Genomic DNA, 27,350 nt, shown 5'->3' on the forward strand with positions numbered 1-27,350 from the left:
AATAAAAAAATACAAATGACCACATTTATCTTACAAATAAAACTATTTGTTCTCTTGTGTTCTAAAAGACATTATTTAACACAATCAAAATAAACTGTAGGTGAGCTCGGACAAATGCTTCTGGTAAAGATGGAAGTATGTTATTATTATAGTCATAAAGTTCACTTTTAGTCAAGTCATATGTGGTGACCCAGTGGTGTGGCGTCTGAACCTATACTTCTCAGTTTCCACTTTATCTTCGTGCAATATACATCGCATCACTCCTCAACTCAGCACTCCTCATTTAACATTCTCCCCGTCTATGACTGAAAACAAGCACTGACAAGGAAAACATCACGTCGTCTTTACTTCAGCAGAGTGTAATGCGGCAAAATGATGAGAAGACTTGTGAAAGGTAAAACAGGGGGCATACGTTTCTGTGTGACTGGTTTTCCCAGATGGCCATGTGGAGGGAGCTGTGTGATCAGAGATCTAATAAACCGGTGGATATGCTGCAACGCCTTTCCTGGGAGGGAGTTGTTGCCATGGCAACCACACCACAAGCACTGCAGGTTAATGGTGGGAAATTATGATTGCAACTAACACACAGGGTGACTGCTGAATCAACTTTCGGCTCACTGTGGTGTTAGAACGACACAAATGGTTCCCAAAGTGCGCTTCTTGGACACCGGACAGGCCTTTGAACAAGTTCCAGTTGGCCCCCTGCAAAATGAAGAATATTTCACTAATGCATTGTATTTGTTAAATAGTTTTACTCTCTATATCTGCCATATGCCTACACTACATCTTAAATTCAACAGTAATAAAATATCCCAAAACACTTTTCAGATTGGTTTCAGAGGGCCTAATCATCTCAAAAAGGGACTCCCTAACACATATCTTCTTAGGATAAAAAGCTTTAGAAAATCTGTGTGCAGGAATAATAGAAGTTAACACAAATATGCTTGCTATTTGAGGTTGACTACTGTAACATGAGTCATCATAGTGTCAGGGATGTACTACGGTCCCTGGGCTTACTAGACTCAGGCTGAAGGTCTCCAAGCCTGTGCTTCTATGTGTTAAAGGAATAGTTTAGAAGATCGACTGCACTCTCATGTCTGTGGGATAAATATGAAGCTGGTTAGCTTAGTTTACCACAAAGACTGGAAATGGGGGCGACTGCTAGCGGAGACTTCAGGAAGTCACTGCTTCCGGCCAAGAAACAGTCTGGCATACAACTGCTGGGAAAACCACAAGCTGCTGATGTTAAACTTATTAAACAAACAAGATATAAAGTGTTAATTAGTGAGCTTTAAAGGGTGATGCCAGGCAGATTTTGCTACGGTCGGACAGAGCCAGGCGAACTGTTTCCCCAAGTCGTTGTGCTAAGCTAAGCTGAACATCTCCTGACCCTGGCTTCATATTTACTGTACAGACAGAGCGGTATCAATCTTTTCATCCAACACTCAGCAGGAAAGAGATTAGGCATGATTACCAAAATGTTGAACTATTCCTTTAGGTGAGTGATTGTTGCAGTAAAAGGGCTCAGTCATTTAAGGCAAAAACAAAGACCCCAAAAGCCCTTCAAAAAAACTAAAGCAATAGCCTAAATGTTCACCTTGACGACATTACAGGGAAGAAGTCATCATGTCACCTTAAGAGGAAATGTTTATCCCCTCAGGTTTGAATCTTCTCAACTGACATGTATTGAGGAAATAGTGCAGTATATAGTATAATATAGTATACTGATGTGTGGTAAGTAATTGAGAAAAGAAATGTATCAGTCACTACACTCCATTGCTCAAAGCTGAATCAGGTTTATTAGCCCATATCAACTTTATTGCCAGTTTTGCTGAAACATTTAATGTATAAATAAATATAAATAAAATAAAATACAAAGAAAACTTTAGGCCAAATACATTAAGCTGTGTTTACTCCATTTTATAATAAGGAAACTCCATACTTGTGTAAAATCTCCAACATGCCTTTTCTGATTTCATCTCATACAAACTGAGGAAATAGAAATTGGTGACAAGTTAAAGGAAAAACCTAGATTTAAGTTTCTTATAGCTGTTTTGGTTGCCACCAGAACGCTGCTTGAAATTTTCCAATGATTCTGACAGTAAAATCTCTGCATTTGTAAGTGTAACCGAATTCCTAAATGAAGAAATTCAGCCAAAACCTGCACATGACACCTGCCTGACACACCTAGTCTTCCACTGTAGCTACAGTATAGATGAAGAACCAACCAGACAGCTCCCAAAGCTGCAGCTCAAACAGCAAGTGATGAAACGTTGTCACTTTACTGCTCCCCACAGAGAGGAAGAGGGGGAGGAAGAATACAAACAAATGACAGGTCTAAGAGAAAAGACAATTCTCTTTTTCAACATATTCTTGTGTGCAAGTGTTGGTTTGGGTGTATGTGTGTGTGTGTGTTTGCAGAGAGAGGGAGAGAGAGACTCATAAGATCCACTTTAAAGTCCATTTCATTCCATAATTATAATGAATTATTAATTAGAAAGTCATTAAATTTCTATCAACTCTGTGTCCATGACCCCCAAAAGTCTTTTGATATCCTTCTCGAATGAGCCTCTCCTAACTGATGATGAATGAACTTCGGTTATGTTGATTTAAAGAGTGGTGATGGAAACAAATGTCAAAGACATCAAAACATTCAAACAATGAGATCTCATTAGTGCGGTTGGATGCCATTGGTTCCTCCGGCGGCTCCATCACCTCCACATAATTCGTACTTCGCAGCTCGTGGCCGGGTATAGGGTGGGACTTTTGTTCCCATGGTGGCGATGACAGAACAGATGGTGAGGCTGCCTGTTCGGGCACCGCTGTCGGTGTCAGACTCGTCTCAGTCCAGCTGACCTGCACCAGGCAGCTGCTCGTCACTGGAAGCTGCGCGCTGCAGCGTTTCCACTCCTGAAGTATCACCGTGTCTCTCCAACAGCGGGGCATCAGAGCCGATTTTTACAACCGAGGTGGTGTTTTCCACTGATATGATTCATCTGCGTTCATAAAGCTGATTTTTTTTTTTTTTTTAATATTCTAACACATAATCTGCACCCCTCGCGTATCAGCTGCGGATACTGCATGGGTCAGATACAGTAGCCTGCAGCAGTCTTGCCTACGGAAGATACAGCGCTTCATAGGTGAGAGCAATCTGTTTATTTTATGCATGTCCTAAAATTTGATTCCTATATTGAATGTCACAAATTATTTTCTTGTTTTTTGTTCGATAGAAATGAGAAAATATTCCAGCACCCGTCCAGAATGATAAACTCGGATAGATGAAGTCATCATTTTTTTTCTGTTTTAAGAAATGCACAGATCAACAAAGATGAAATGAAACAATAACGCGTTCTCCCTGCTGTGGCTCCTCGTGCAGCGCGTGTTACCACCGCAAAGAGGAAAGATAATGTTTGTAGGCTGTAGCTTCAACAAAGATTGCATTTAGACAGAATACAGATCCTAAAAATTGACCATATTTATCAATGTCTGCTCAGCAATTATCTGCAATGTGTGCACTGGGTCAGTCTTATCAATAAAATGCATTATAGCAGAGTTAGATTTGCAAGGACACTGTGCTCTGCAGTCAACATACATATATGATTATTATGAAGCTTTCTCAAGACTAGACTATTGATAAATATAAAGTGACCAGAGATCAGAGGGAAAGAAACAAAGACAGCAGGAACCAATTCAGCAGTGTTAAGTTGCTATTAGTACTATTAGTTTCATGCATGCTTTTTTTATGCTTTTGCCATATCAAGCAAAATATCAATGTGAATTGATTCTCTAAAGGGCTCATTATTAAATCTGTAGTCTTGTCAGCAGCCCTGACATTTGACTGCACTGTGACACAGGGTTCAACTGACAATGTAGTGTAACATTTACACAAACTGCAGTATCACTCGCCAGTGCAGAGTGCAGCTGAAACAGCTGAGTAGCAGCTATGGGCTCATGTGCTCCATCAGACCTATTTGTATGGACATTACAAGGGTCGGGAAATTGGGAGATGTCTGAAATGCAGACATGGGGGAGAAAGACAGACAATACAGTGTTTCTACTCAGAAGTTTGAGAAAGCAAAGGGAGTCTGCATTATTAGGGTCACCTTTGTCAAGTGGGCTCTGTTGTTTCAGCTGCTGCATTACAGCGGCACCTGTTACTGAGATCACAACCACAACAAAGAACTCACTAATATCTGACTAATAGTTCAGTTCATCATTTTACTTTTTATTGAGACAAGAGAAACATTCTGCATTATAGCTTATGATTTGCACCCTTATCATGTTTTCTGGCAACCTCAACCACACAACTTTGTGTAGTTTACTTTGTCTTGATAATAAAAGGAGACCCAGATGTCACCCAATGAGCCAATGTGAAGAGAGTTTAGGGGGCTGTCACACCTTCCCCCAATCTTCACAATGCATTGTGACGCATCTCCTCAGCTGGTAATGAGAAGTGTGAGAGCCTGGCGAAACAAAGACACATCTTGGTGTGTCTGTGTGTGTGTTTGGAGCCATTGTGAGTGCTAGTGCCTAACTCTGTAGCATGTGCTGGTGCTGGGGTTCCCACAGCAGTGGAGGGGAGACTAGGGTGCAACAGCTTGACCTTCTCCCTTTGTGAGTGTGATCTCAAGGGGAACACGGAAACAAGATGGGCCATTGAGAGGTTTTGTCAAGATGTTAGAAGTGAGTCAGCTGTTTTGTCTTCCTTTGTTTTAATCAGCAATACACTGAAAATTAATTTTTGAGATCACTTTGACCACCACCTCTAGATAGATATGGTGTAAGAGACTTTCAATTGTAATCATACATTTTAAATTCTGTATACCACTTCAGAAAAGTTCAAATAAAATGCGCAATTACAGTTTAACAAGAACAAAATTACATCCACAACAATGTTTTAATAATGCACATTTATAAAAGTCTATTTTAAAAGCGTTATTATTGGCATGTTCTCTTTGGTTTTGCAGTCAATTTGAACCACGCAAGTTAATCTTCCTTGTCCTCAACATTGTTTCAAATGGGGATTCCCCTGAGATTAGAGACTTTGGCACAGTCAGTATGATTGATCGATGCTCCAATGACAGCATATTGGCTTTTCACCGACATTGCAACTGGAAGGAGAGATGAAGTAGAGGGGGAGGATGAGGGCAAAAAAGGAGAAAAAAAAAGAAAGCCAGAGAAGAAAAATTGTGTCAAGATCCATCTGAGTTCCACAGGGAAATAAAGCTACCGTATAGATTTGCAGTAAATAGAAATACAGAGACAATTTGCCACACTGTGACTTTTAAACCTTAATGGAGTCTGAAGAAGCATTGTTACACTATGCAGCATACTTTTCTTAAATTCCATACATAGTATTGGATCTTCTTATTGTACCTTCAGCCCTGTTGCGTTTTTTCAGTTCAGCAGTTTCCTCCTGTGGCCTTCCAATTGAAGCAGAGCTCTCCATCCTCTCCCTCTTTACTTTCCCTCTTCTTTCTGACTGAGTGGACATGCATCGTTCTCCTCCTCGGCTCTACACCTCTGCCATCAGCAGCTGCACCAAAGCCTTGTGTGATGTGAACTGAGACTCTTGCATACTAATAGAGTAGGAATAGGATGTCTCTCAGGCCGGCCAGCGCAGTGAGGACATGGAGAAAACATCAGGCAGCACTACTCAGCTTTCCAGCACCACATGATAGCTCTGGATTAAAACTGATAGCTTTACTGTAGAAATCTGGAGATATATTATTGCAATGTGGTGTATGCTAATGTGGAGAAAGAGTCAGACATTTGTGCACATGTGCATGATATGGTGCTACTAATCATAGCATAAGCACAACCATATCATGCACACATGCTCTGTTATTATATGTGGTTTTATGCTGCACTCACCTTCTTATACTGGTGGCAGTTCTCACTGGCATATTCTTTTAGCTGCCTGATGGAACTAATAGCTGTCTTCTCATGTCTTCTCATTTGGTTATGAAACAGACATGCCGGTGGCATAGCCGTTGCTATGGGGACGGCATGTCTGTGAGCCTGTTGTGCGGCTGCTGATTCAGAAACACTGCTTACATTTTGCACCCAGTGAAAAGGGCCTTAGAAACAGAGGGGGGAAGCATTGCCTCCTATGAAAAATGATGCAGTGTGCTATCAAGTGAGGTTCCTCTTGGCTGCACCGGAGGCACATGGCAAAGTGTAATGTCAGTAGCATTGCATTTAAGCTCTTAAAAGGTGGAAAATCAAGGTTACCGAAATCACTTCAAAACAACCTAAGAGTTTGACTGTTGACAAGTCCTCTTGGTGAGTCCAGTCCACAAAACAAGGAGCCTTTCTTACATCTTCAGCTGAGAACAGTGACTGCTGCCTGCCCACATATACTCACATTGCGTCTGACTGCACGCCTGTGTTTCGTTAGTCGCTCTGATTATCTTCATTGGTCCCTGTATTGTCCAGAGACCCTGTTTTATAAATGTATTTATGAGTCCTTGGCATGGAGCAGACAAGCCTCATTATGTCCCACAATTACATCTTGCTTTCTTGCTTTGGTTCTCAGGACCAGTGAAGATTTATGGGAAGTGAAAATATCAGCGACTGTGGATATGTAGTTGTACATGTGTGTTTTATATGTGCAATGTGTGCTTAGATTAAAACCTCATAAGGATTGGGTGAGCAAAGAGAGTAAATCCCTCCTACTGGAGGATTCAATTCAGACAGTCAGCTGGATAATGCCAAGCTGTTGAGGGATTTTTCTGTCTCCTTCCAGTGGTCTGTGTATACATGCATGTCGCAGTGTGTGAGTCAAATAGGAAAGGGGAAACTGAACATGTATTTTGTGGAGATATGGATGCTGTAGACACACTACATATGCCTGCATTCAACTATGTTTACAACACTGTATGGACAGTGTATTTGCTATCTGCTGCACCAGCCAACAGATTAGCAATAGATTTTCAGGATACAGGTGCTGGGGCACCACGGGTCCAGTCTTGCTTTGGCAGCAAGAGAATTAATCTCAGACCTAATCTCTGTCACATCCCAGAGAACAAGAGTTCATAGAGGTGTTGTCCCACCAAAGTGGATCTGTGCAGCATGATGCTATAACAGACCTCATTCTCTCAGGAAAATGATCCTCTGGGATCTCAGTTCTCCTCTATTGGTGTTCTTGCCATGTTATGAGACAAGAATGATAGCCAGTACATTGATGCAGAATGGTAATAAAACAAAGTTAGCTATTTCTCCTCACAATGCACATGTCATTTCCACCCTGAAAACAAATGCTGATAAGGGAATTAACAGTATTTATACAGTACTGAAGAGAAAGTGCTTTGTAGAGCCAGTTTTCCAAATCAAGAAAGCATATTTAATTTGTATCCACTATCAGTAGTTATGACAATAGATATGTGCTATTAGGTAAAAAAATCTCACTCTTTGTTCCTATAATGGCATTCATCCGTTTTATTTGATCTAAATACTGTATTCCTTGAAACACCCGCACACACATGACTACATGCATGTATGCAAGTAAAGAATATTTCAATGTGCTTTATCACTTTATGTAAAAGGTGGAAAGTGACAGGGAATTGTAAGTTACTAGACACAGGAAAGTCGGAAAGTTTAGTTATGCGTTGACTCAGGTAGAAAATGGATGGTGGATGGTAAAATGGCTGTAGAGGTCCAAACGTGAATATGTTGTATATCAAAAACAATGGCATCTATATGGAAGCTATTTGCTGCACTAAGTTAACTGTGTGAGATGTAGATCTAGGTTTAGGCTGTAGTAAATCTTATCCTACACACAGTGTAGCAGAGCGACAGTGGCCGAGAGGTTAGAGCAGCAGGCTACATGCCAGCTTGAATCCCTTGACTAGCAGGAGCCAGGAAATCTTTGTGTTGTTCACAGGTGGGAAGCCAGTGAAGGATCATGTCTTTGGCTGGCAAAGCTATGTGGTAAGACTTAAAGTTAGGCTTAAGGAAGATGCTTAATTACAGTCAAAACAGTGAAACTGATCTGTGGCCAACAATAAGTAACAGTACAGAGGTAATAGTGGGCAGCTTGTAAGTATGGATTTGTGTACCACAGTGATTATGAAGCAGACCATCAGTGAAAAAGAGCATATGTGCTCAGCAGAGCCTCCTTGGGTCAATAAGGTCAACACATACACACAGTGAGAGATAGGTGGGAACGGATGCAGACCCCCATAGTGCTGCCAGGCTGCCAGAAACCTGGTGCCAGGTGTCTGAGTTTTATAGCCTCAGCATGAAAGCAGTGATTACTCTGCCTGTCTCCTCCGATTTCATACCCAAGCAGTGAAAAACATGGTGGACAGACAAATGTATTACCAAGTAAATTTCTATATGCCATGGCAAAGTATATTTACAGGCAAATTGAAAGACATATGAATGGATTACTTGAGAAATTGAATGATAGATGATTCAAGACAGAAGCATGTGCCACATATTCATTCATTCAGTTATTCTCAGTCAGAATCTAGCCAAGAGAAGGTGCAGGTCCCTGCTGTCCAGGGGCGTCGCAGCCATGGGTGTTACGGGTGTTGTGACACCCGCGCTTTCACATAAACATAATGTAGAATTTTCTTTTGTAACTTTGTCTTGTTATGTGATGTGTCAGCTCAGCTAACATCATTGAACATAAATGAAATAGGCTATCCTAAATGTAAACCAGATGTCAAATTTATTTGGTTTTTAAAGTCACTTCTACTGTTGTTTTAAATTGTCATAGACAAAGGTGGGCATTCATATGTAAGATGTGTAACATCTGTCTGTCTTATGGCAATGTGTTGCCTGCCTTATGGTAAAGTCTTAACGACCAAATTAATGTTTATTAGCATGCTAATCGCTAATTAGCCACCATGCTAGGCGGACTTTGGCGAGAAGTTTTTACAAGTTACATCTATGTCCAGAATGTAAACTCACATAGTTCATGCTGTTTTAATCTAAATGTCAAAGGAATATGTTGCTTTAGACATCATAGTTTTACTCCTTATGTTTGGGAGTAATGCGTGTTTTGCATTTAATATAAGTTAGAATGAGCTAGTTTGGATTGTGAATTAAAGCTAAAGCTTATTATTGAGCTTAAAAAAGGTTCAGATGGTTGTAGCTGTGGCCTGTGAGAGCTAGTTGCTCACTCTCTTCACTCACTAGCCTCAAATCACCTGCTTATGTGATATTCTCCTGTTAGCTTTGAGGTGGACTTCAGATGAAGAGGGGCCGCTTCTTCCCTGTGGCTGTTGGAGAGGAACTGACGCCTGCTGATACAAAACCTCCTGGACAACTTTTGGTATTTAATTTTCCAATTAAAGACAATTAAAAGTCCCCTTTGGATTCCTACTAAAAGAGACACTTTTTAAAAAAAAAAATTGAAGACAGTTTAGGTTGTACTAGTCCATGGACTCAGAAACGACTCTTTACTGATACTGATTTGTTACCAGGATTCAATTTGTTATGCATCTATAACTATCCATTTCATTTTAATGGAAGTGTAAGTTTCCTTTAATTTCATGTCTATAAGGTATGTAAGGAAGTAGGATAAAGATACTCTGTGATTATCTTAAGTATAATAAGGATAGCTATGCTCCAGTACAGCAATTCATACAAATAACTGGATGTAAGTAGTAAACTGCTATGAGACCCTAAACAAATTCTGCTGAGTTTTTACACTCATGTAGTCTCAGTAAATATTTTATGGTAAGCTGAAGCAGTGGTTACAACTACAGTAGTAGAAAAAATTGTTTAAATGCATGGCATTCATTTTGATTTGGCATGTTGAGACTGGAACAGGGCTCGAAGGCGGGGGGTTGCCGTGCTCATGTCCCACCTCTAGAACCCCCACACTTTTAAAATCGCTGCTCCACCCCTGCTGCTGTCACATTTCAGTCACACTAAGGGAATCAGTTCAGTTGGAGTGTGACCGGGTCATTGCAGAGACAGGCCACCTGATACCAGGCACCATGTGGGTTTTAATAAAAGAGAAGCAAACATTGATGTGCCATGATGCCTAAAAGTACTTTCTGCTGCATAAGTTGTTGTAACTGAATTCCTATTGTACATGCAAATGTACAATATCAAACTGCAAGAAAGGGCACAAACAGACAGCACGTGAACAGACGAGATAACACTATCTGTTTTATGTTAATATCAGAGGAATTTGTCAGTTTTAATGCGAAACAAAATACATCCAACATTGTGTTTGTTTTGCATGCACACACACACACACACACACACACACACACACACACACACATGCACAGAATGCTCAGTCTCAGTCTGCTTATGAGGATAAATGTGAATTTTTATGAGTGTGAGTCAGACTAGATGCGGAGACGCAGTGGCATTTAGTTTTTGTGAGTGAGAGGAAGCCAAGAGTCTCTCTTTCTCTCTTGCTAATATAAATTAATATACAGTAGAAGATGATTATTCCTTTTGGTTGTTTAGATAATTGCCATTTTCGTCAATTTTTCTATCACTCACTTGCACACAAACACTAACACAGTAATGCCTGCACACAAAAATGTGTGTCAAAAAAAGGAGTATGTAGTTATATTTTTCCATTTTTAAAATAAAGTCAAAGTGATTACACAAGAGTTTAATGTACATGAATACATTTTGGGTTTGTTCAAAGAAAATGATGACTGATTCTTCATCCCCATTGCTTATGCTGACATGTCTCTCCTCATGTCTCTCCTCACTTGTTTTGGTTTAAACAAACTTGGATGAGGTTGGTGTGCACACAGCACCGCGCTACACTGTTTCTACACAATTCTACACATGTAGAATTCACATGTGTAGGATTGCTTTCCATGGGCATGTATCATAACTAGTGAGTGAATTGCAGTGAAGAGCTCCCTGTATATTAAGCCTGTTGTGTAATGGGCTCACAGCCAAAGCTACCGGCTGTGCCCACCCCACACACACATTCAAGAAGATCACTGATATCAGGCTGGTGTGCAGATAATCTATCCTGCCCAAAGAGGAAAACATGTTTGTAATCTCTGAGGAGACAGATACGCCACACATCAGAGAAGCAGAGTTAATATCAACCTTATCATCTTAGATAAGCTTATTTTAGTAAAATTCCATCATATGTATATCTGCTAGATTATGTGTATGCTAAGGTAAATGGCAGTTTTTGGTACTTGAATGATGAAATTATAGATTTCTCTTTAATATGAAGTACAGGTCTGTCAAAATAGATGTCTGGTAATGGCTTGAGACTCCATATTAAAATGTTTACCTAGTTTTAGAAAACTTTCATTTTGTTTTTTACATAGAATATCTTTGTTATTGAATCCACACACACACACACACACGCACACACAATCTTAATGTTAACAGCTATAACAGAAGGTATCTTTGTGTGTAAAGCAACAGAGTAATTTTCACCCATGAGACTGTTTAACATATAGTGGTTAAGCAGTTTTTGGTGTAAGTTTCAGAAACAGATTTTCAACATCCAGGAGTAACGTTTTCTCTGTTTTCAAACTGTGTCTGTCTGTGTAGGAGATCATTAAAAGGTATGAATGAATGTCTACATGACAGCGAGGCAACAAGACAAATTTGACAGATTCATTCTGCCCTGTTAGACATGTCAACCAAGTCCCCTAAATATCTGTGGGGTAGCACTGTGGAAAACTGCCACTTTCCTCATATTTTCTCACTTTCTCTATTCAGCTGTTTTTCAGTTTCACTTCCTTACTGTGTTATCTAATCCTCTACCTTTTTGCAAAGAGCTAATTTTGTATATCTATGTTGCATGCTTTAATAATCAACCTGTTTTATGTCTTTTTTAGGTTTAAACCCCAAGAACAGAAAAAAACACCAGCAGAGGTGAAGACCAGATGTCCCTTGGGCCTTCTTTCAGCAAATATTTTCCTCTGGATTAGAAATCACCACTTATGAAAAGTGCCAACTGCAGCTAGCTAGCAGCAAAGGAGACTAATGCTCATGAACCTTCCCTTCTCCAGGCCTTTCCCCAGACCACTGCCTCTCATCTAAGCTTTGTGTGAGCAGAGAGAGCAGGCAACATGGCGCTCAGCTCTCTGCCCTGGCCTCCTCTAATCTGGCTGTGCATGGGGTTGCTTCTGTCCTTTCTGTCACCGGTACATGGCAAAGAATGTCCTCATTTGTGCGTATGTGAGATCCGCCCTTGGTTCACCCCCCAGTCGACCTACAAAGAGGCAACTACAGTGGACTGCAATGACTTGAGGCTGACACACATCCCTACCAACCTTTCCACAGACACCCAGGTGTTGTTGCTCCAAAGTAACGCCATCTCTCACACCAGTGGGGAGCTAGAGGCACTGTTCAACTTGACAGAGTTGGACCTATCCCAGAACAACTTCAGCACTGTGGAAGCTGTGGGCCTCACAAGCATGAACCACCTTACCACTCTGCATCTAGAGGAGAACCAGATCACCCAGCTGCCAGACCACTGCCTGGGAAACCTCTCCAACCTCCAGGAGCTCTACATCAATCACAACCACATAAGCTCCATCTCCCCTCGGGCATTTGCAGGCCTGCGCAGCCTGCTGCGCCTTCACCTTAACTCCAACAAACTCCATGTCATAGACAGCCGCTGGTTTGAAGAAACACCAAACCTTGAGATCCTCATGATTGGAGAGAACCCTGTCATTGGCCTTCTAGACATGAACTTTAAGCCTCTAAGAAGCCTGAGGAGCCTGGTTCTGGCTGGCATGGATCTCACTGATGTTCCAGGCAATGCATTTGTAGGTTTGGATAACCTAGAAAGCATTTCTTTCTATGACAACAAACTGGTCAGAATCCCTCAACTGGCCCTTCAGAAAGTTCCCAATCTGAAATTCTTGGATTTAAACAAAAATCCAGTTCACAAAATCCAGGAAGGAGACTTCAGGAACATGGTACATCTCAAGGAATTGGGTATCAACAATATGATGGAACTAGTGTCTTTTGATCGCTATGCTCTGGACAACCTACCAGAACTGACAAAGCTGGAGGCCACCAACAATCCTAAACTGTCTTATGTCCATAGGTTGGCCTTCAGGGACATGCCCTCCCTAGAGAGCCTGATGCTCAACAATAATGCCCTCACTGCCCTTTACCAGCACACTGTGGAGGTGTTGCCTAATCTACGGGAGATCAGTCTGCACAGCAACCCATTGCGCTGTGACTGTGTCATTCAGTGGATGAGTTCCAACAGGACCACTGTGCGTTTCATGGAGCCCTTGGCCATGATGTGCACATCCCCACCAGAACTCAGGGGCCAGCTAGTTCGAGAGCTGAGGCTGCTCGAGTCACCAGAGCAGTGCATCCCCCTGATATCCCATGATACCTTCCCCAGCCACTTGAACCTCGAGCTGGGCATGAGTGTCAGTCTTGACTGCCGAGCCATGTCTGAGCCAGAGCCTGAGATCTACTGGGTGACTCCTCTTGGGACCAAAATCACCATAGACACTATGTCAGAGCGGTACCACGTGAGCAGTGAGGGGACCCTGCGGTTGTCCCATGTGCAAGTGGAAGATTCTGGTCGTTACACCTGTGTAGCACAGAACACAGAAGGTGCGGACACACGGGTCGCCACAGTCCGTGTAAATGGGACCCTACTTGACACCGCCCAGGTGATGAAAATCTATGTCAAGCAGACTGAGTCTCACTCCATCCTGGTCTCCTGGAAAGTCAACTCAAACGTCATGTCTTCTAATCTGAAGTGGGCCTCAGCCACCATGAAGATTGACAACCCCCACATCACCTATACGGCACGCGTCCCTGTCGATGTTCATGAGTACAACCTTACACATCTTCAACCGGCCACAGAGTATGAGGTATGCCTCACAGTCTCCAACATCCACCTGCAGACACACAAGTCTTGCGTTAATGTGACAACACGTGGTGCTACCTTTGCCCTGAACCTATCAGACCAGCACCCAAGTGCTGCTGTTCTGGCTGTCATGGCGACCATGCTGGCCTTCCTCAGTCTGGCCACTGTGGGTATTTACATGGCTCGCAGATGGAAGAGAAAAAACTACCACCATTCCTTGAAGAAATACATGCTTAAGACCTCCTCCATCCCCCTGAATGAACTTTACCCGCCGCTCATCAACCTGTGGGAGGCTGACGGTGAAAAGGACAAAGATGGCAGCACAGAGGGAAAGCCCTCTCCTGTTGACACCACACGTAGCTATTACATGTGGTGAGGATTTAGTAAGGAGGCCTGGCTGCCTCTCCAGCAGCACAAAAAGACACACTTTTGCCATTTTGGGTAAAAGTCAAATAAAGTTGCAAATGTTTTTTTGTATTCTCAGCTTTGCTAATAAGAGGCAGAGTGATCAAGGACAGGATTTTTATTAGTATAGCGTATCGCCTTTGTTTGATTCTTTCTATCTCTTAATTGTTTTGGACTCTCCATGATGGCAGCTGTATTTAGCCTCCAGATTGTCTTAGTTGCTATGCTGTTTCTGTGGTGCATTTTTTGACTCACTTTTGTTCGGGTTAATAATACAGCCTCAGGGGCTGACAGTCTTCTTGAAGCATTAGTAGAGATCAGTGTTTCTTTCTCTGTTTTGTAAAACAGGTAATCTGTTGTGCACTGATAGATAATGGAGTTTGTATAAACTTCAAATAAAAGCTGACAGTGGGGTTTAGACTTGTTAAACTGTCTACTGAATGTTAGCAATTGTGAAGTAATGTTGTATCAACTATACCTTTGAACTTTCTGATTTAAATTGCAAGAGAATAGTATTTTAGTTTGCTGATAAATGTGATGTTAAATGCTAGAAATACAAATGTTTGTTAAAACATTTGTATTTGAGTTTTTTTTTTTTACTAAGGTACACTAGAAACTTTAAGCCCCTTTGCTCACTTATTTGCTAGACTTTTTCGTTGATTGCTTAGTTTATTATTTTCTCATGCAATATGTATATGGACAAAGTCAAAATAAATAATTTTTTGGTTCTTTTGCAGACAATTTGCCTTTTTTTCCCCTCCTACAAATATTATATACTTTCAGTTTAGGCAGGCACCATCACAGTGCAGACCGGCTGAACTATCAGAGCTTATACTGTGTAAGCTAATCTTCTCAATATGGATATCTCTCCACATATACATATACCCCTCAGACACAGACAGACAGACTGAGTATGTGCTGCCCTCTAGTGGATGCACTAGTAGCTGTAACTGTAACATGGGCATTTAATATGGAGTCACGTCAAGACAAAAAGGTGCTTTGCTTGTTTTTTTTTTCTCTATTTCTTACTTTTTAATTGCCAAATATGAAATTCAGTCTGTTTCAGGCAGAAAAATTACACACAACATAAAAGCTACAAGCAGCAATGAACGGGCCCTTGCACCTCACACGCATTGGAAGGAATGACAGCTGTGGTATCACTACTGGAGGTCGGTTGACGTGGCTCTGAATTTTCAGGATTATCAGACATTTAATTCAATTCAATTCTATTCTATTCTATATATATAGCACCACATCATAACAACATAAAAGTTATCTCAAGGCACTTTTCAAATAGAGCAGATCAAGACCGTACTCTTTAATTTACAGAGACTCAACATTCCCCCATGAGCAAGCACTTGGCGACTCTGTTCACTGTGTGAATGGTTCAAATATCATTTCCTGTGTGCAGTATGTGGCACTGGAAATTGTGATGAACTATGTGCCAATTAAGATCCTACATAAGTGAACTATTAATAATCAATAGCAGCAATACATTTTCCAGAGGGCAATTCACATTTTGTGTAAATCGGATGATGTTTATAACATAAGGCTGACTTCCTGTACAAAAACTAACTTGTTGACAATGTACAACAAGTTACAACAACTTCCTGTATAATGCCCCAAAATATTTTGGGCAAAATTGACCAGCACGCCACGTCAAGGGTGTTCCATGAAACCTCAAAAGCTTTGCAATTTAGCATCACAAAGCTCTTAAGATGTCACCTACCAAATTTGAAGTTGCTCTGGTTAATTTTCCAGGAAGAGTTTGTTAAAGTACAATGCCCTTAGATGGCTTTAAACTGTGCAATATGCACATGTATGTATTACATGTATGTCAAATTTAAGGGTGGGGGCTTTGACTTTGAAATTTTGTAGTGGGCACCCTCAGGCCATTTTGCCACACCCAAGCCCAAGACCCATATTAGATATCAAGTTTTGCCACTTCTGATGTATGTGCAAAGTTTTGTGAGTTTTCGTGCAACTCTAGCACCTCAAAAATGATAAAAGTAATTAGGGGGTGCTATAGAGACAATGTGTCATGCCCAATCCCAACTGTGATATCAAATCAAAATATTTACTAGTTCGAATGTGGGTGCAAAGCTTTGTGAGTTTTTGTGCATCCTAAAGGCCTCAAACATGTTTGTAAAATGGAAATTGACCCACGAAATCCAAAATGGCTGATTTCCTTTTGGGCGAAAAAAAAAAAAAAGGATTATGTATAGAATGATGAGAGCAATGATCCCACTGAATTTCATGAACATCAAAGCAACTTTTTCCTAACATGGCCCTGCATTTGGGGGCACTATGGTGCTTGTGGCCACACCTGACCCCAATCACTACAGAGCTTTGCAATTTTCGTCAGTTCTGACGTGTGTGCCAATTTTCGTGAGTTTGTGAGCATCCCAAGCCCCTCAAAAATGCTATGGCATCCAAGAATAATAATAATCTCTACAAAAACAATAGATTCTCACACTTTCATCGCCAGGGACCATTGGGCCCTGGCACTTTCGTCCTCTTTCATCCTATAAACAGAGATATAACCAAGCAAACAAAAATCTCAACAAAAAAAAAGAATTCAGGAAAACACGAACCTCCAATTAGAACACACAGACATACATACACATACACACAATGGAAAAGATAAATCGGATAACTTTTATCACAGATCTATCTGTATTTGGAAATGTTATATTACATTATCTTACACAATTTCACAGTAATATTATACATTACTAAAAAATTACTAATGATTTCTTTATCTCAACTGTCCAAAAGCCCTTAGCTGTTAATGACAACTAATTGTTTTCAAAGGTAGTGAGACGTTTTTTTTTTTTATATTTACAGTACAAGACCACGCTGATCTTCCTGTCCTTTGACCCAAGTAGAAATAATGTTCTCTCCAACTGTGCTCTGAGACGTAAAGAGAACAGAGACTTAGGAACAACAGTCTTTTCAATTCATTTCTTATGAAAAAGTCTGAAAAAAAGTAAAGTTATAAAAAGAGTTCTGAGTGTATCTGCAGGAATGTAGGACATTCTCGAGTCCAAACCATGTGAGGCCCTCTGTCTTTTATTGAATCATCTTCAGATGCGTGGTAATGCGCTGGCACATAAAAAAACATCCATCAAATTTAAATACTGCTTTCATGGGTTTACTCTGCATCCAACACTGGGTTAGGGAGCAGCTGATTTAAGGGACCCTGTGTTTCAGTCAAGTAAGTCAGGTCATTGTTGCTCCTGAGAGACACAGCGAAAACCAAGATTAGAGGCTGAGCTGTCTGGAGTGTTCTGGCTTCGGGCCGCACATCGGTACCTGTAACAGTATGACTAGAGGAGGGAGAGATAGGAGAGGGAGATTTACCATCAATAAATAAGCAAAAGTAGTTAGTTATATTTCAAAACACAAATAATGGAGACCATAACACTCCAACCAGTTTAGTTTAGCCACTTTATTTCTGATTTGAGCGAATCTGCTTTTGAGAAAAGGTTATGTTCATCTTATACAGAGCCTGTCTGTGTATATTCCAAGCATGTCTGAATGTTGTCCTCTCCTCCCTCATGTGGTTTATTCATATGAAACAAACAGACCTCTGTACTTAGGACTTACTTTGCATGCAATTAGTTACATTCTCATGGCAACCAATGCTGGTGGCAAGCAAACTGGATTGGTCACCAGTGGGTGGCTCCAGCGGTGTTGCAGATAAAGTAAATGTACCATTTGTGTTGATATGACTTCTCTCGTACCCCACATGGATATTATGAGAATTTCACAGTTTTAAGTGTCTTGAAACAGCATTCAGAACAAGCAGAGCCACGAAACAAGTGACCCAACTGGTTTGTATACAGTAGCACAAAAACTACTTTGCCTAACATACCAGGAAGAAAAGAGAGAATAGTGGATAGGTGGCATTTTTGTTATCAAAAAAGAGGAGAGTAATAGAGAGTTGAGCTCCCCTACTTCTTTACAAATCATAATGTCAGCACTGTTGTAGACTAGATTCAATACTTGCTATAAAACAGGTTTGCACCTCCAGCCAGAGATATCTTACTTTCACTGATCTAAAAAGAAAATACCTCAATGCCCACAAAATCTAGCCACCTGGGAGGCTATTTTAATAGTTCAAATATGTCATGAAGCATTCAGACTGGTGTTAATAATTTCACATTTCACAATCTAGACATTGAACTTGATCTTTTGGTTAAATCTATAGAGAATATTTAGCATAAAATGATGAAGTGGTTGTATTCTTTACCTTGTGGCACATGTATGACCCTCCCTTCTTCACCTTGTCTGTGCCTGAAGGAGGACCTTTCTGAAAAAGGTAATAATGAGGAGATATTAAAAAAATGAAACCTCAAAAACTCTTGGCAATCAGAGCCAAAAGCTTAGTGGTAATGGGTTATTACTGGGTTGTCTTGCTGCTCTGTGGTGTGATGCACAGTCCACCAGTCTGAGGTCCACTCCCATGCATTCCCCACCATGTCATATAGACCAAAACCATTGGCGGGAAAGGACATCACCTGCAGGGTAGGGAGAGCAATAATAATACATCTTACCAGGATGAACCATCAGAAACACCGTTGATAAAATGTAAAGCCTATTGCTGTGTGTATGAGGATGTGGTATGTGTGGTATGTTGACCAGAATTAACTATGTTCAACAGTGACTCACAAATACACATCATTTAGTATGCAATCTGGATTTACAGGTAGTTCAATCTGTCTTTCTTTTCTATTGCCAAGATGCCACTGAAGCTATTTCCAGTCTCAAGCTGCTGATATATTGAAAAACAATAAAACCAAACATGTTGCATGTTTCATGATAAATATACCTGTATTTCAGCTTGTGGAATCAGAAAGATAGAAATATTATTTTCCTCTAGCAGCTCATACCCTTAAAGAATTTGAGAGCATACTGCGCATTCATGATTTATACTTCTTAAATTGAGGCTTTAAAGGCCCCCCTTGTGGAGAATGAGATTAGATTAATATCATCTAATAGTTATTCATTTGATCTCGGGAAGCTGTGAGCTATGAGTTCTCATTTCCAGCACCTTTCATTTCCTGTAGATTCTAAAGGCAGTAAGTCAATTATAAATCAGGTTTTACTTTTGTAACAATGGTTCATAAGCACAGACACCCTTCCTCCTCCCTAACCCAAAATATGACGCATCTTTAACACACCCATACTGTGGCATCTCGTTCTCTCTGTCTCTTACCGGTGAGGTTTTAATGTATCCATCTTCCCCAGAGTTATGGTTGGGGAAATCCCCCTGCCAGAGGTTGGCATAGTGTTGTCCTTTTGGGTTCAACCGGTTTCCCCAGGGGTAAAGTCTACATGCAGGAGGAGTATATCAGGAAATTGACAATGCAAAGATAAAGACATAGCATATGAAGAGCTCAACACATGCACAAGCACACTGATGCGTATTATAGTCACATAATGAGTTAATATCCTACCTGTCTTTCAGGCCCCCCCTGCAGGCGTACTCCCATTCAGCCTCTGTAGGAAGTCTCTTGTTAGCCCAGGAGCAGTAGGCGACAGCATCTGCCCAGGACACATGTAGAACAGGATGGTCCAGCCTACAAAAAACAGGTTTTAACTTAATTACTGAGCTCATTTTTGGTTTATCATTGTTTACTTTTGCCATAACATATAACTGTCAGAAAATAATTAAAAGAAATAAAGGAATATCAATATTTAACATGGAAAGACTTTTAAAAAAATGGGTACTCTTTAAAATATTATGGAGTTTCTAGCTGTGGAGCATCTTCTCACTTGTCTGTGATGTTGGAGTCTGGACCCTCAGGGTGCCTCCAGTTGGCCCCTTTGACTGGCAGCCACCAGGGGGCAGCAGCCACCTAATAACAAAGTGATGGAAATGATGGTTACATTTTTTTATTTTTAAATTGACACTGCATTTCTCAATACCGAGTTCACTTTTTCTGTTCACACAGTCAGCACAACGACAATGTGAACAAAACTGTGGATTACACAAAATGCATTCAGTGACAACATCTTTCAAATTTCATAAATCATTTTCTCACTCAAACACCACCACACCAAAACTCTGTGTATTTACAGTCCATTTTGCATACATGTATGTTAATATAGTATTTTTTACATGATTAAATTTACATTTACAAACCTTACATAGCACAAAATTACTGTAAATTAGACTGCAGGTTGCTACATGCTGCTACATCTACATCTAACATAATTGAAAAATAAAAATATGTCATTTCCTAAATGGGCCAACACTGAGCGCCTCATTTCCTTCTTGGAGGAACTCTATGAAAGACTTGTGCCAGGTGAGGAAAGGATATAAGGACATAAGGAGGACATAAGGTGTGACTTGTATGAGAACTTGTGGCCAAATGCTATCTGTAGATATCCTTTACATGTATGTATAGTGAATATATACTTACATGTTGGTTTTGTATTGCATTACTGGGATTACTTCAGTTTAGAAAATAAAGTCTACTGAAGCATATTGTAGAATTTCTGATTAATTTCAGTGACATATACTGAACGGTATTCTTTTTATTAGAATCTAAAAAACTGTAATGATCGATATCAGAATACTTCAAGGTTCATCATGAACAGTCATTTTATCTGACCAGTCATTACAGAATTGAAGGGCACTAATGGTTTCCAGTATTACTGTACTCATAGGTACACAGCACCTTCTCAGCCACATGATCAGGCTGCACATGACAGCTGAGATGAAGGAGTAAATTCCCTGCTGTCTGGCTTTCGTCTACAGGACGCCTGCTGCGCTCAGGCCTTTTACAGCCAATCGGTGAACATTCTCAAGACTCTTAAATAACGGTAGTATATGTCTTCATGTCTATCTAAAGCCAAACATATGTGCACCATGAGGCTAGTGCTCTGTAGGTTTTCTAGATAAAGGCTCAGTGCGAATATATTACTCTAAAGATTTTCAAATATATCATGGTGGGAGGAACATCAAAATAATATGTGAACATGACACAAAAGACACAAAAGGATACAGGCCCTTCTCATTCAACTCTTTCTTCTTGTTCTATAAAAGCATTACACCACATGATTTGTAGGCATTTTTGTCATATCTTCCCTCTATTTAATTTATCTCTAAATACATCTTGCAATTGGCATGCACATACTGTATTAAATTGTTGACATAGGAATATGTATCTTATTTTAACTACTTTAAACTTTACTTTAGCTTTGCAATTAAAACAAAAATTATCATAGCAAACATAGTCTGCCCAACTTGAAAAACAAAGCGTGTGAACTTCTCCCCCTGTCCCCGAATGCTCAGAGTTTCCATGGCAACCACAAAGAGTTTGTGTCTATCTGTGAGCGATTACATGGTTGTGTGTGGTGTGGTGTGTGTACCGTATGTGCCATCGTGTGTGTGTCAGTGTCCAACATAATATTTTTTCCCCACTGGCCCAACTGGCCAGTAGATCAGGCTTTTACTGGCCCAGCAGCCAAAAATGAAAATAACTTTTTTTCCATAAGTTTGCTGATTTATTCATTGTATTGATCGTATTGATTTGGTTGTTTTCCTTTAGTTATGGATATGTAATGTTGATATATTACACAAATATGCAAAATATAAAATTAGGCACATATCAGATCAGTAAATGAATGGTGTATAAATGTAGGTTTCTCCATATTTTGTGTAAAGCCAGAAAGTATGGAGTACATAGGGAGAAGAGAACACAATTTACGATAATAATATTTCAGTGAGTATGGATGACCTTGATCATACACTCTTGTTTTAAGAACTAAGACGATGCTGCCAGATCTGCAGAAATCTACTTGTTAAGATGGAAAAGTGAGAGAAAGAACATAATGACATTTCTTTGTGTGCACGTGTTCACTCCGATCTCCTTCTGTTTGCGTCCACGAGCCACCTGTCCACTCCAGACATGGAGTTGAACTGCTCCATGTCTAGAGCCTTCAGGCTAATGAACAGCAGCCTTTCAGTTTTTCGCCAGCAAACTGTATAAAACATAGTTCCACAGTCGCTATTTTCCACCAAGGAGTATTGTTGCTTCCACGAAAGTAGAAAGCCCCTCTTTCTTTTCATAGCCTCATATGTTTCTTTTGCAGACATTCTTTTCGAGTACCGGTAAGTATGACAATGAGTATGATGGATGAATGTTGCCAGGGCAGAAAAGGCTGTGTTTAAAAGGGACTTACCCATGACTCTGATTGGCTGTTGGCCAATCAACGTGCCCTGCATTAACTTTTACTGGCCCCGGGCCATCAGTTTTGTCGGACTCTCTTCATATTAGGTGTACACAAGTTTTAAAACAAGGGCTGATTCTGGGCTGACTAACAATCGTGGCACTAACAATATTTCATACTTTTGTAACATAAGAGAAAGTGAGTTGTGCAGGTAAGTTGGAGATGTGTGAGATTTGCTGAACAAATATACTTACTGCTTGGGTGATTTGGCTTTTGACAGTCTCACTCAAAATTCCCTCGAAAACAAATGAGTCTCCAAATTTCTCTGCCTACAAGCACAGAGATAAAAACTTTAGGAGCAACATTAAATAAAAACTTTTGATTTATTCAATTAATTTCCTATCAATCCAACAATAAAGCTTTTTCATCAATTGTTAACATACAGTCATTAACTAATACCTCAGTAACGTAGTCTGTGGCCTTGACGAACCTCTGGAACTGTCGGTTAGTTACTTCCTGGATGTCCATGTAGAAGGAGTCCAAATGGACCGGCCTCTGAGGACCCTCGCCATCTGGAGGGATGCCTGGGTTGTCTGTTCCCATCAGGAACTCTCCTCCAGAAATCAGCACCATCTGCACGCAAGAAATAAACTTTTAAAAAATCATTTTAATCTCCTTATTACAAACAGGCAAACGGTCCTTTGAATCTGTTTGAAGTTTGAAGAAGGAGGTTACAGAATTAAAAGGATTAAGAGTCTTTAAAAAGGCTGGAAACTTAATCTCATCTAAGCGCAAAGATAGTTTTGACAGTTATTTGACCACTAGACTGCACAATACCTGCTCCAGAAGTCAAAGACACACAATGTTGTTATGCAATCATGTTACATACACATTAAAAAAATGATAATGAGTAAATACACCAAATAAAGAGACAACTTAAGACTGAACATAATCATGAGATTGACACTGAGTTGCTTGCATATAAGTGCTATTTAAATGCACAGATCATGCAGAAGTCAATGGTCATATGTACACAGCTGAAAATACACAAAAGCCCCGTTCTTCTTTATTTAATTCTTCTTTATATGTTTTTTTTATTTTCCCTTCAAATTGTCTTACAATGCGGTACCAGAAGGCGCCTCTCTGAATGTATTTTGTATTGTGCATGAAAATTACCTGAGCTTTTCCACACACAGGGAACCTTTGTGACCTGAGCTGAGTCTTAAACAGAAAATCTTGCCTTCCTCACTGGGATAGGCAAACCCTACCCATGACCTTAACGGTCTATAACCTAAACCATTATAACCATCTGATTTGGTGGAGCTTATTAAGGGAGACACGGTGTAAACACAGAGTATAAAGCACATTGTCCTTTCTCAGGATCATCTGGGAGTAAAAGCCTCACACATATTAGTTTGGGATCTATTAATGGACACGAAGAGAGGGAGCTCAGATTATAGTCCACTAATATCACTGCATTGCCAACAACATGCAGTCTTCTACTACAACAGTTTGGCCCAGGAAGTGGTAGTCTTTTATTCCAATCAAACACTGCACCACCTGATTTTTTACTGATTATACACCCAAACTGAAGAGCAGTGATAGATTACCTGACTTTGTAATTCCCTCTCATTTTCCTGAGCCTCAGACAGCCTCTCATTCGCGCCTCTGGAGTATTTAACAGCTGCGTCTGTGTGTAAGGATGCTGTCTGCTCCACCGCACCGTCCACAGCAGCGGTTCTCTTCAGCTTGTCGCAGCCGCAGCCCGCTGCTCCCTGCGGGGCGGCGGATTCCGACTGAGCCCCGTATGAACACAACACTTTGTTCACGCAGCCAAAAATGAACAACAAAGCCAGACAGCGCAACATTTTCGCAAGACACGGCTCAAGGTCTGCTCATGTTGTTGATATTTTTTACTTCCGCAAAGTCACGTGGTCAGTCAGCTGGCTGCGATGTCACAAAAGTAACTCTTTCCTGCCCGGAGTGAGTATATCTATTATCTGCCACGAACATTTTAAACTAATGATTAAGCTTGTAAATACAGTAGATGACAGTGAGATTAATATTGATTAAAAAGGCAGCCTTATTTAAAAAATACCACTCCAAATATCAATCAAAACCTATAAAAGTGTTGTTTGACAGAATATTTCAGATAAGAGACTTTTTTTGCGCACCACATTATAAATCAAGGCTCCACATTGGGAGGGATACTACAGTTTGGATTTCCCCTGTGGAAGGATGCGACCACATGGATTTGGACATCATTTCCCAGATATCAACACTACGGCCGTTTGAGAAGAAGTGGCAGTGAGCCAGGCAGCAGCTCAGCCAGCCAGTGTGCAGCCTGCCTCAGTGAACACAACCCCGGTAAGAACCCACAGCCAGGCGCGGAAAGGTGATAGAGCTGTCATAAAAAAAATAAAAAAAAACTGGATTATTACAGTCGCTGACGGCTGGATCTCAGCATCGGCCGGTGGAGGGCAAAGCCACAGTCATGTTGTCGTAGCTGGTCCAGGGAGAGCTGAACATCCGAGCGTTTACCACAACCGAGGTAAAGTTGAGCGCACAAGTTGTACAGTTTACCATCTTCTCTTCCTATCTTTATCTTCTCGCTGCGGAGAGAGAAAAGATTCAGTTCGCTCTCCATAAATGGCTAACAAATTGCTCACAGCTCAACAAGGCCAGTGCTTGTGGTGAACACAGTGTGGTGACTTAAATCAGCCTGACACCGATATATAATAATAATAATTTCGGACTGCTGTGAAACTGTGTGATTGCGGATACAGTCTACTACCATTAACGCGCGTTTTCTCATGTTTCATGTGTGTTTGTGGTCACATTAGGAAGATGAGCACTTTGGCTGTGATATTTTAGGTTTATAGTCACTTACAGCCACCGTTATTTGTCTACTTTGTCATGATTTGTCGACCTCAGTTAGAGAGCAGCGCTTCAAAAACAGGCAGATAACCTGAGTGAAGTGGACCTGCAATAATGACCTGTTGCATGCAGGTGCCTTAAGCTTCCTGTTAGCTGTTGCTGCTCCTAATCATTAACTATTCAGCTTTCAGTCACCAACACGATCCACAGGTTACAGTAACATGAAACAGAGAATTTTTCCTGTAGCGTCTATGCAAATCCATAAAGGCAGACAGTGGTATCAGTGTAGTGGCCTCTCAGGGAACCCTCTCCTCTTAAAAAAAAAAAGTGCACTGCCACCTAACTGGGAACCCTGAAGCTACATGATCTGATATTGAGAGTACATTGCCATTATCATACTGCAAATGTAAGCTGGAATTCACTGATGAAGGCATTAACTATGGGAATCTATTAATAGTGTTGAAGATGGATACATGCAAATTGAGATTATTATCATAAAAGTTAGAAATATGAACATGACAGAACAGAAAACAGGGATGTTTCTGCTGCTTTTTAGAGTATAGTGATGATAACATTTCAAATATCCAGAACACAATGTGTTAAGTCAAGATTCTCTACTCATTTTTACTTTTTTGCTCCGCTGTAGGTGTCAAACATGTCGGATAAGATGTCCAGCTTCCTACACATTGGGGACATCTGCTCCCTGTATGCAGAGGGTTCCACCAATGGTTTCATCAGCACCTTGGGGTATGTCCATCTCACTGGCCGAACATTATGTGTGTGGGCCCTGCTTTCACACTCCTGTTCCTCCGCAAGCTGAGCCATGTTTGGAATGAATGAAATCACTCTAGCATTGGCAACCTTTTCTTTTTTTCTTTTTTTTTAGAAAGTTCGATTTAGGGAGACACACATTTCGGTGCCATCAGAAAGAGCATTTTACGTTTTAGTCTGTGTTTGAGACATCCGTTTGAGGCATCAGTTCCCACAGTCAGTGACAGAATGGGAGTATGTTGTAAAGAAGAGATAAATGGATGTAATTTTGCAGTTTATCCCACAGAACAAAGCTGTGATAACAGTGGGAGGCCTTTGAAGTGGTGCACTGGCCACAACTGACCCCACCGCTGATAGTGCTGGGAGAAAAGGAAATATAGGGGCGGTGAATGCACACTTAATGATAAAGTGTTTGTGTTGTGTCTGTGGCAGGAGCAGGGGTTAGAGGGAGCAGAGACAGAGGAGGAAACGCTGAGGTGGTGTTGTGTAAAATACTCAACGCTAATAGTAAAACTCTATTTACAAGCTACTCATTCACCCACACAATCTCAGCAATATTACACTGTCTTCCTCCATCAATCCTACCTCACATTTGGCCCACAATAAAACCAGGGCTGATTTTCTGAAAGAGTTTATTGATCATGTACTCTTATCAGTAGGGGCTGCAGAATGGACAAGTGATTGGATCCATTGCCCTTAAAATATCATTAAAATATGCAATAATGAATCACACTTGTTGCATGTAACCTTCCTCTTTAGAGCTGAACGTAAAAAAGTGCAGTAAGAGGCATCTTGTACGGATGTTTTGCAGGTACCTTTCTGTAGTGTCTAGCATCAGTATCAGCATTATCAGCTCAGTTTCCAGGACCCCCCCCCAACGCTCATGAAAAATGGAATGACCTACAGCAAAGACTGAATCACTATAGAGACATTGTGGCCTTTTCCAGAGTTCCAGCGCTTCCCACGTACACACAAACACACTCACACATACAAGTGCGCACGTACTGTATTTACAAAAGTGTCATGACAGCTTTGGCCCGGAGCCATCTTCTCCACGCATAACCACCAACTCAGCAGCATTCTCCAGATCATCTGCCCTTAGAAGAAGAAAGCATACTGAGAAGAGAGAAAACTTTTTGAGTCCTCCAGCTGAGCAGCATTCCCAGCTAATGTTTGGTAACGGGAGAGAGAGAGAAGGGTCTGTGAGCAAATTAAAAGGTTAGAAATGTTAAAATGCTGCTTTGCACGGTGAGATTGCAGCAGGACCTCTCTGTTTTGTTTAAAGGTAGCTATTACGCTTGGGTTGCTCACTGAG

General features: G+C 40.7%; 3 protein-coding genes across 8 annotated transcripts in view; 2 read left to right on the forward strand and 1 right to left on the reverse strand.

Moving 5' to 3' along the window:
- Positions 1-3,067: 3,067 nt before the first annotated feature.
- On the forward strand, positions 3,068-14,898 carry LOC121894130 (leucine-rich repeat neuronal protein 1-like). Of its 2 annotated transcripts, none has more exons than XM_042406496.1 (2): positions 3,068-3,140; positions 11,793-14,898. In XM_042406496.1, the coding sequence occupies exon 2, from the start codon at positions 12,027-12,029 to the stop codon at positions 14,172-14,174; it is 2,148 nt and encodes a 715-aa protein (XP_042262430.1). In that variant the 5' UTR covers positions 3,068-3,140; positions 11,793-12,026; the 3' UTR covers positions 14,175-14,898. The 2 variants fall into 2 exon arrangements, with proteins under 2 accessions (XP_042262430.1, XP_042262428.1); XM_042406494.1 differs by lacking the exon at positions 3,068-3,140 and adding an exon at positions 9,217-9,283.
- Positions 14,899-17,254: 2,356 nt separating this feature from the next.
- sumf1 (sulfatase modifying factor 1) lies at positions 17,255-24,343 on the reverse strand. The gene is made up of 9 exons (XM_042402608.1): positions 23,998-24,343; positions 22,847-23,020; positions 22,642-22,716; positions 19,985-20,067; positions 19,666-19,788; positions 19,425-19,539; positions 18,613-18,726; positions 18,459-18,518; positions 17,255-17,532 (listed from the first exon to the last, which is right to left on the reverse strand). The coding sequence occupies exons 1-9, from the start codon at positions 24,253-24,255 to the stop codon at positions 17,431-17,433; spliced, it is 1,104 nt and encodes a 367-aa protein (XP_042258542.1). The 5' UTR covers positions 24,256-24,343; the 3' UTR covers positions 17,255-17,430.
- A 31-nt stretch (positions 24,344-24,374) lies between these two features.
- Positions 24,375-27,350, forward strand: part of LOC121890376 (inositol 1,4,5-trisphosphate receptor type 1) — a 76,378-nt gene continuing 73,402 nt past the window's right edge. For 4 of the 5 annotated variants that reach the window (XM_042402580.1, XM_042402587.1, XM_042402571.1 and 1 more), the window contains exons 1-2: positions 24,375-24,938; positions 25,911-26,011. In XM_042402580.1, coding sequence (XP_042258514.1) covers positions 25,920-26,011 — 92 coding nt within the window. In that variant the 5' untranslated portion in view covers positions 24,375-24,938; positions 25,911-25,919. The remainder of the gene's footprint in view (positions 24,939-25,910; positions 26,012-27,350) is intronic. The other variant, XM_042402564.1, reaches the window with a different exon arrangement.

The sequence above is a fragment of the Thunnus maccoyii genome, chromosome 3, assembly GCF_910596095.1.
Source record: "Thunnus maccoyii chromosome 3, fThuMac1.1, whole genome shotgun sequence".
Taxonomy (NCBI): domain Eukaryota; kingdom Metazoa; phylum Chordata; class Actinopteri; order Scombriformes; family Scombridae; genus Thunnus; species Thunnus maccoyii.

Bases quoted from the DNA above. Each gene is read 5' to 3' on its own strand.
- LOC121894130 (XM_042406496.1), top strand. From the start codon at position 12,027: ATGGCGCTCAGCTCTCTGCCCTGGCCTCCTCTAATCTGGCTGTGCATG.
- sumf1 (XM_042402608.1), bottom strand. From the start codon at position 24,255: ATGTTGCGCTGTCTGGCTTTGTTGTTCATTTTTGGCTGCGTGAACAAA. The intron at 23,021-23,997 runs GTAATCTATCAC...TCTTGCGTGCAG, and splicing joins AGAGGGAATTACAAAGTCAG to ATGGTGCTGATTTCTGGAGG. The intron at 18,519-18,612 runs GTAATAACCCAT...TACCTTTTTCAG, and splicing joins CAGAGCAGCAAGACAACCCA to AAAGGTCCTCCTTCAGGCAC.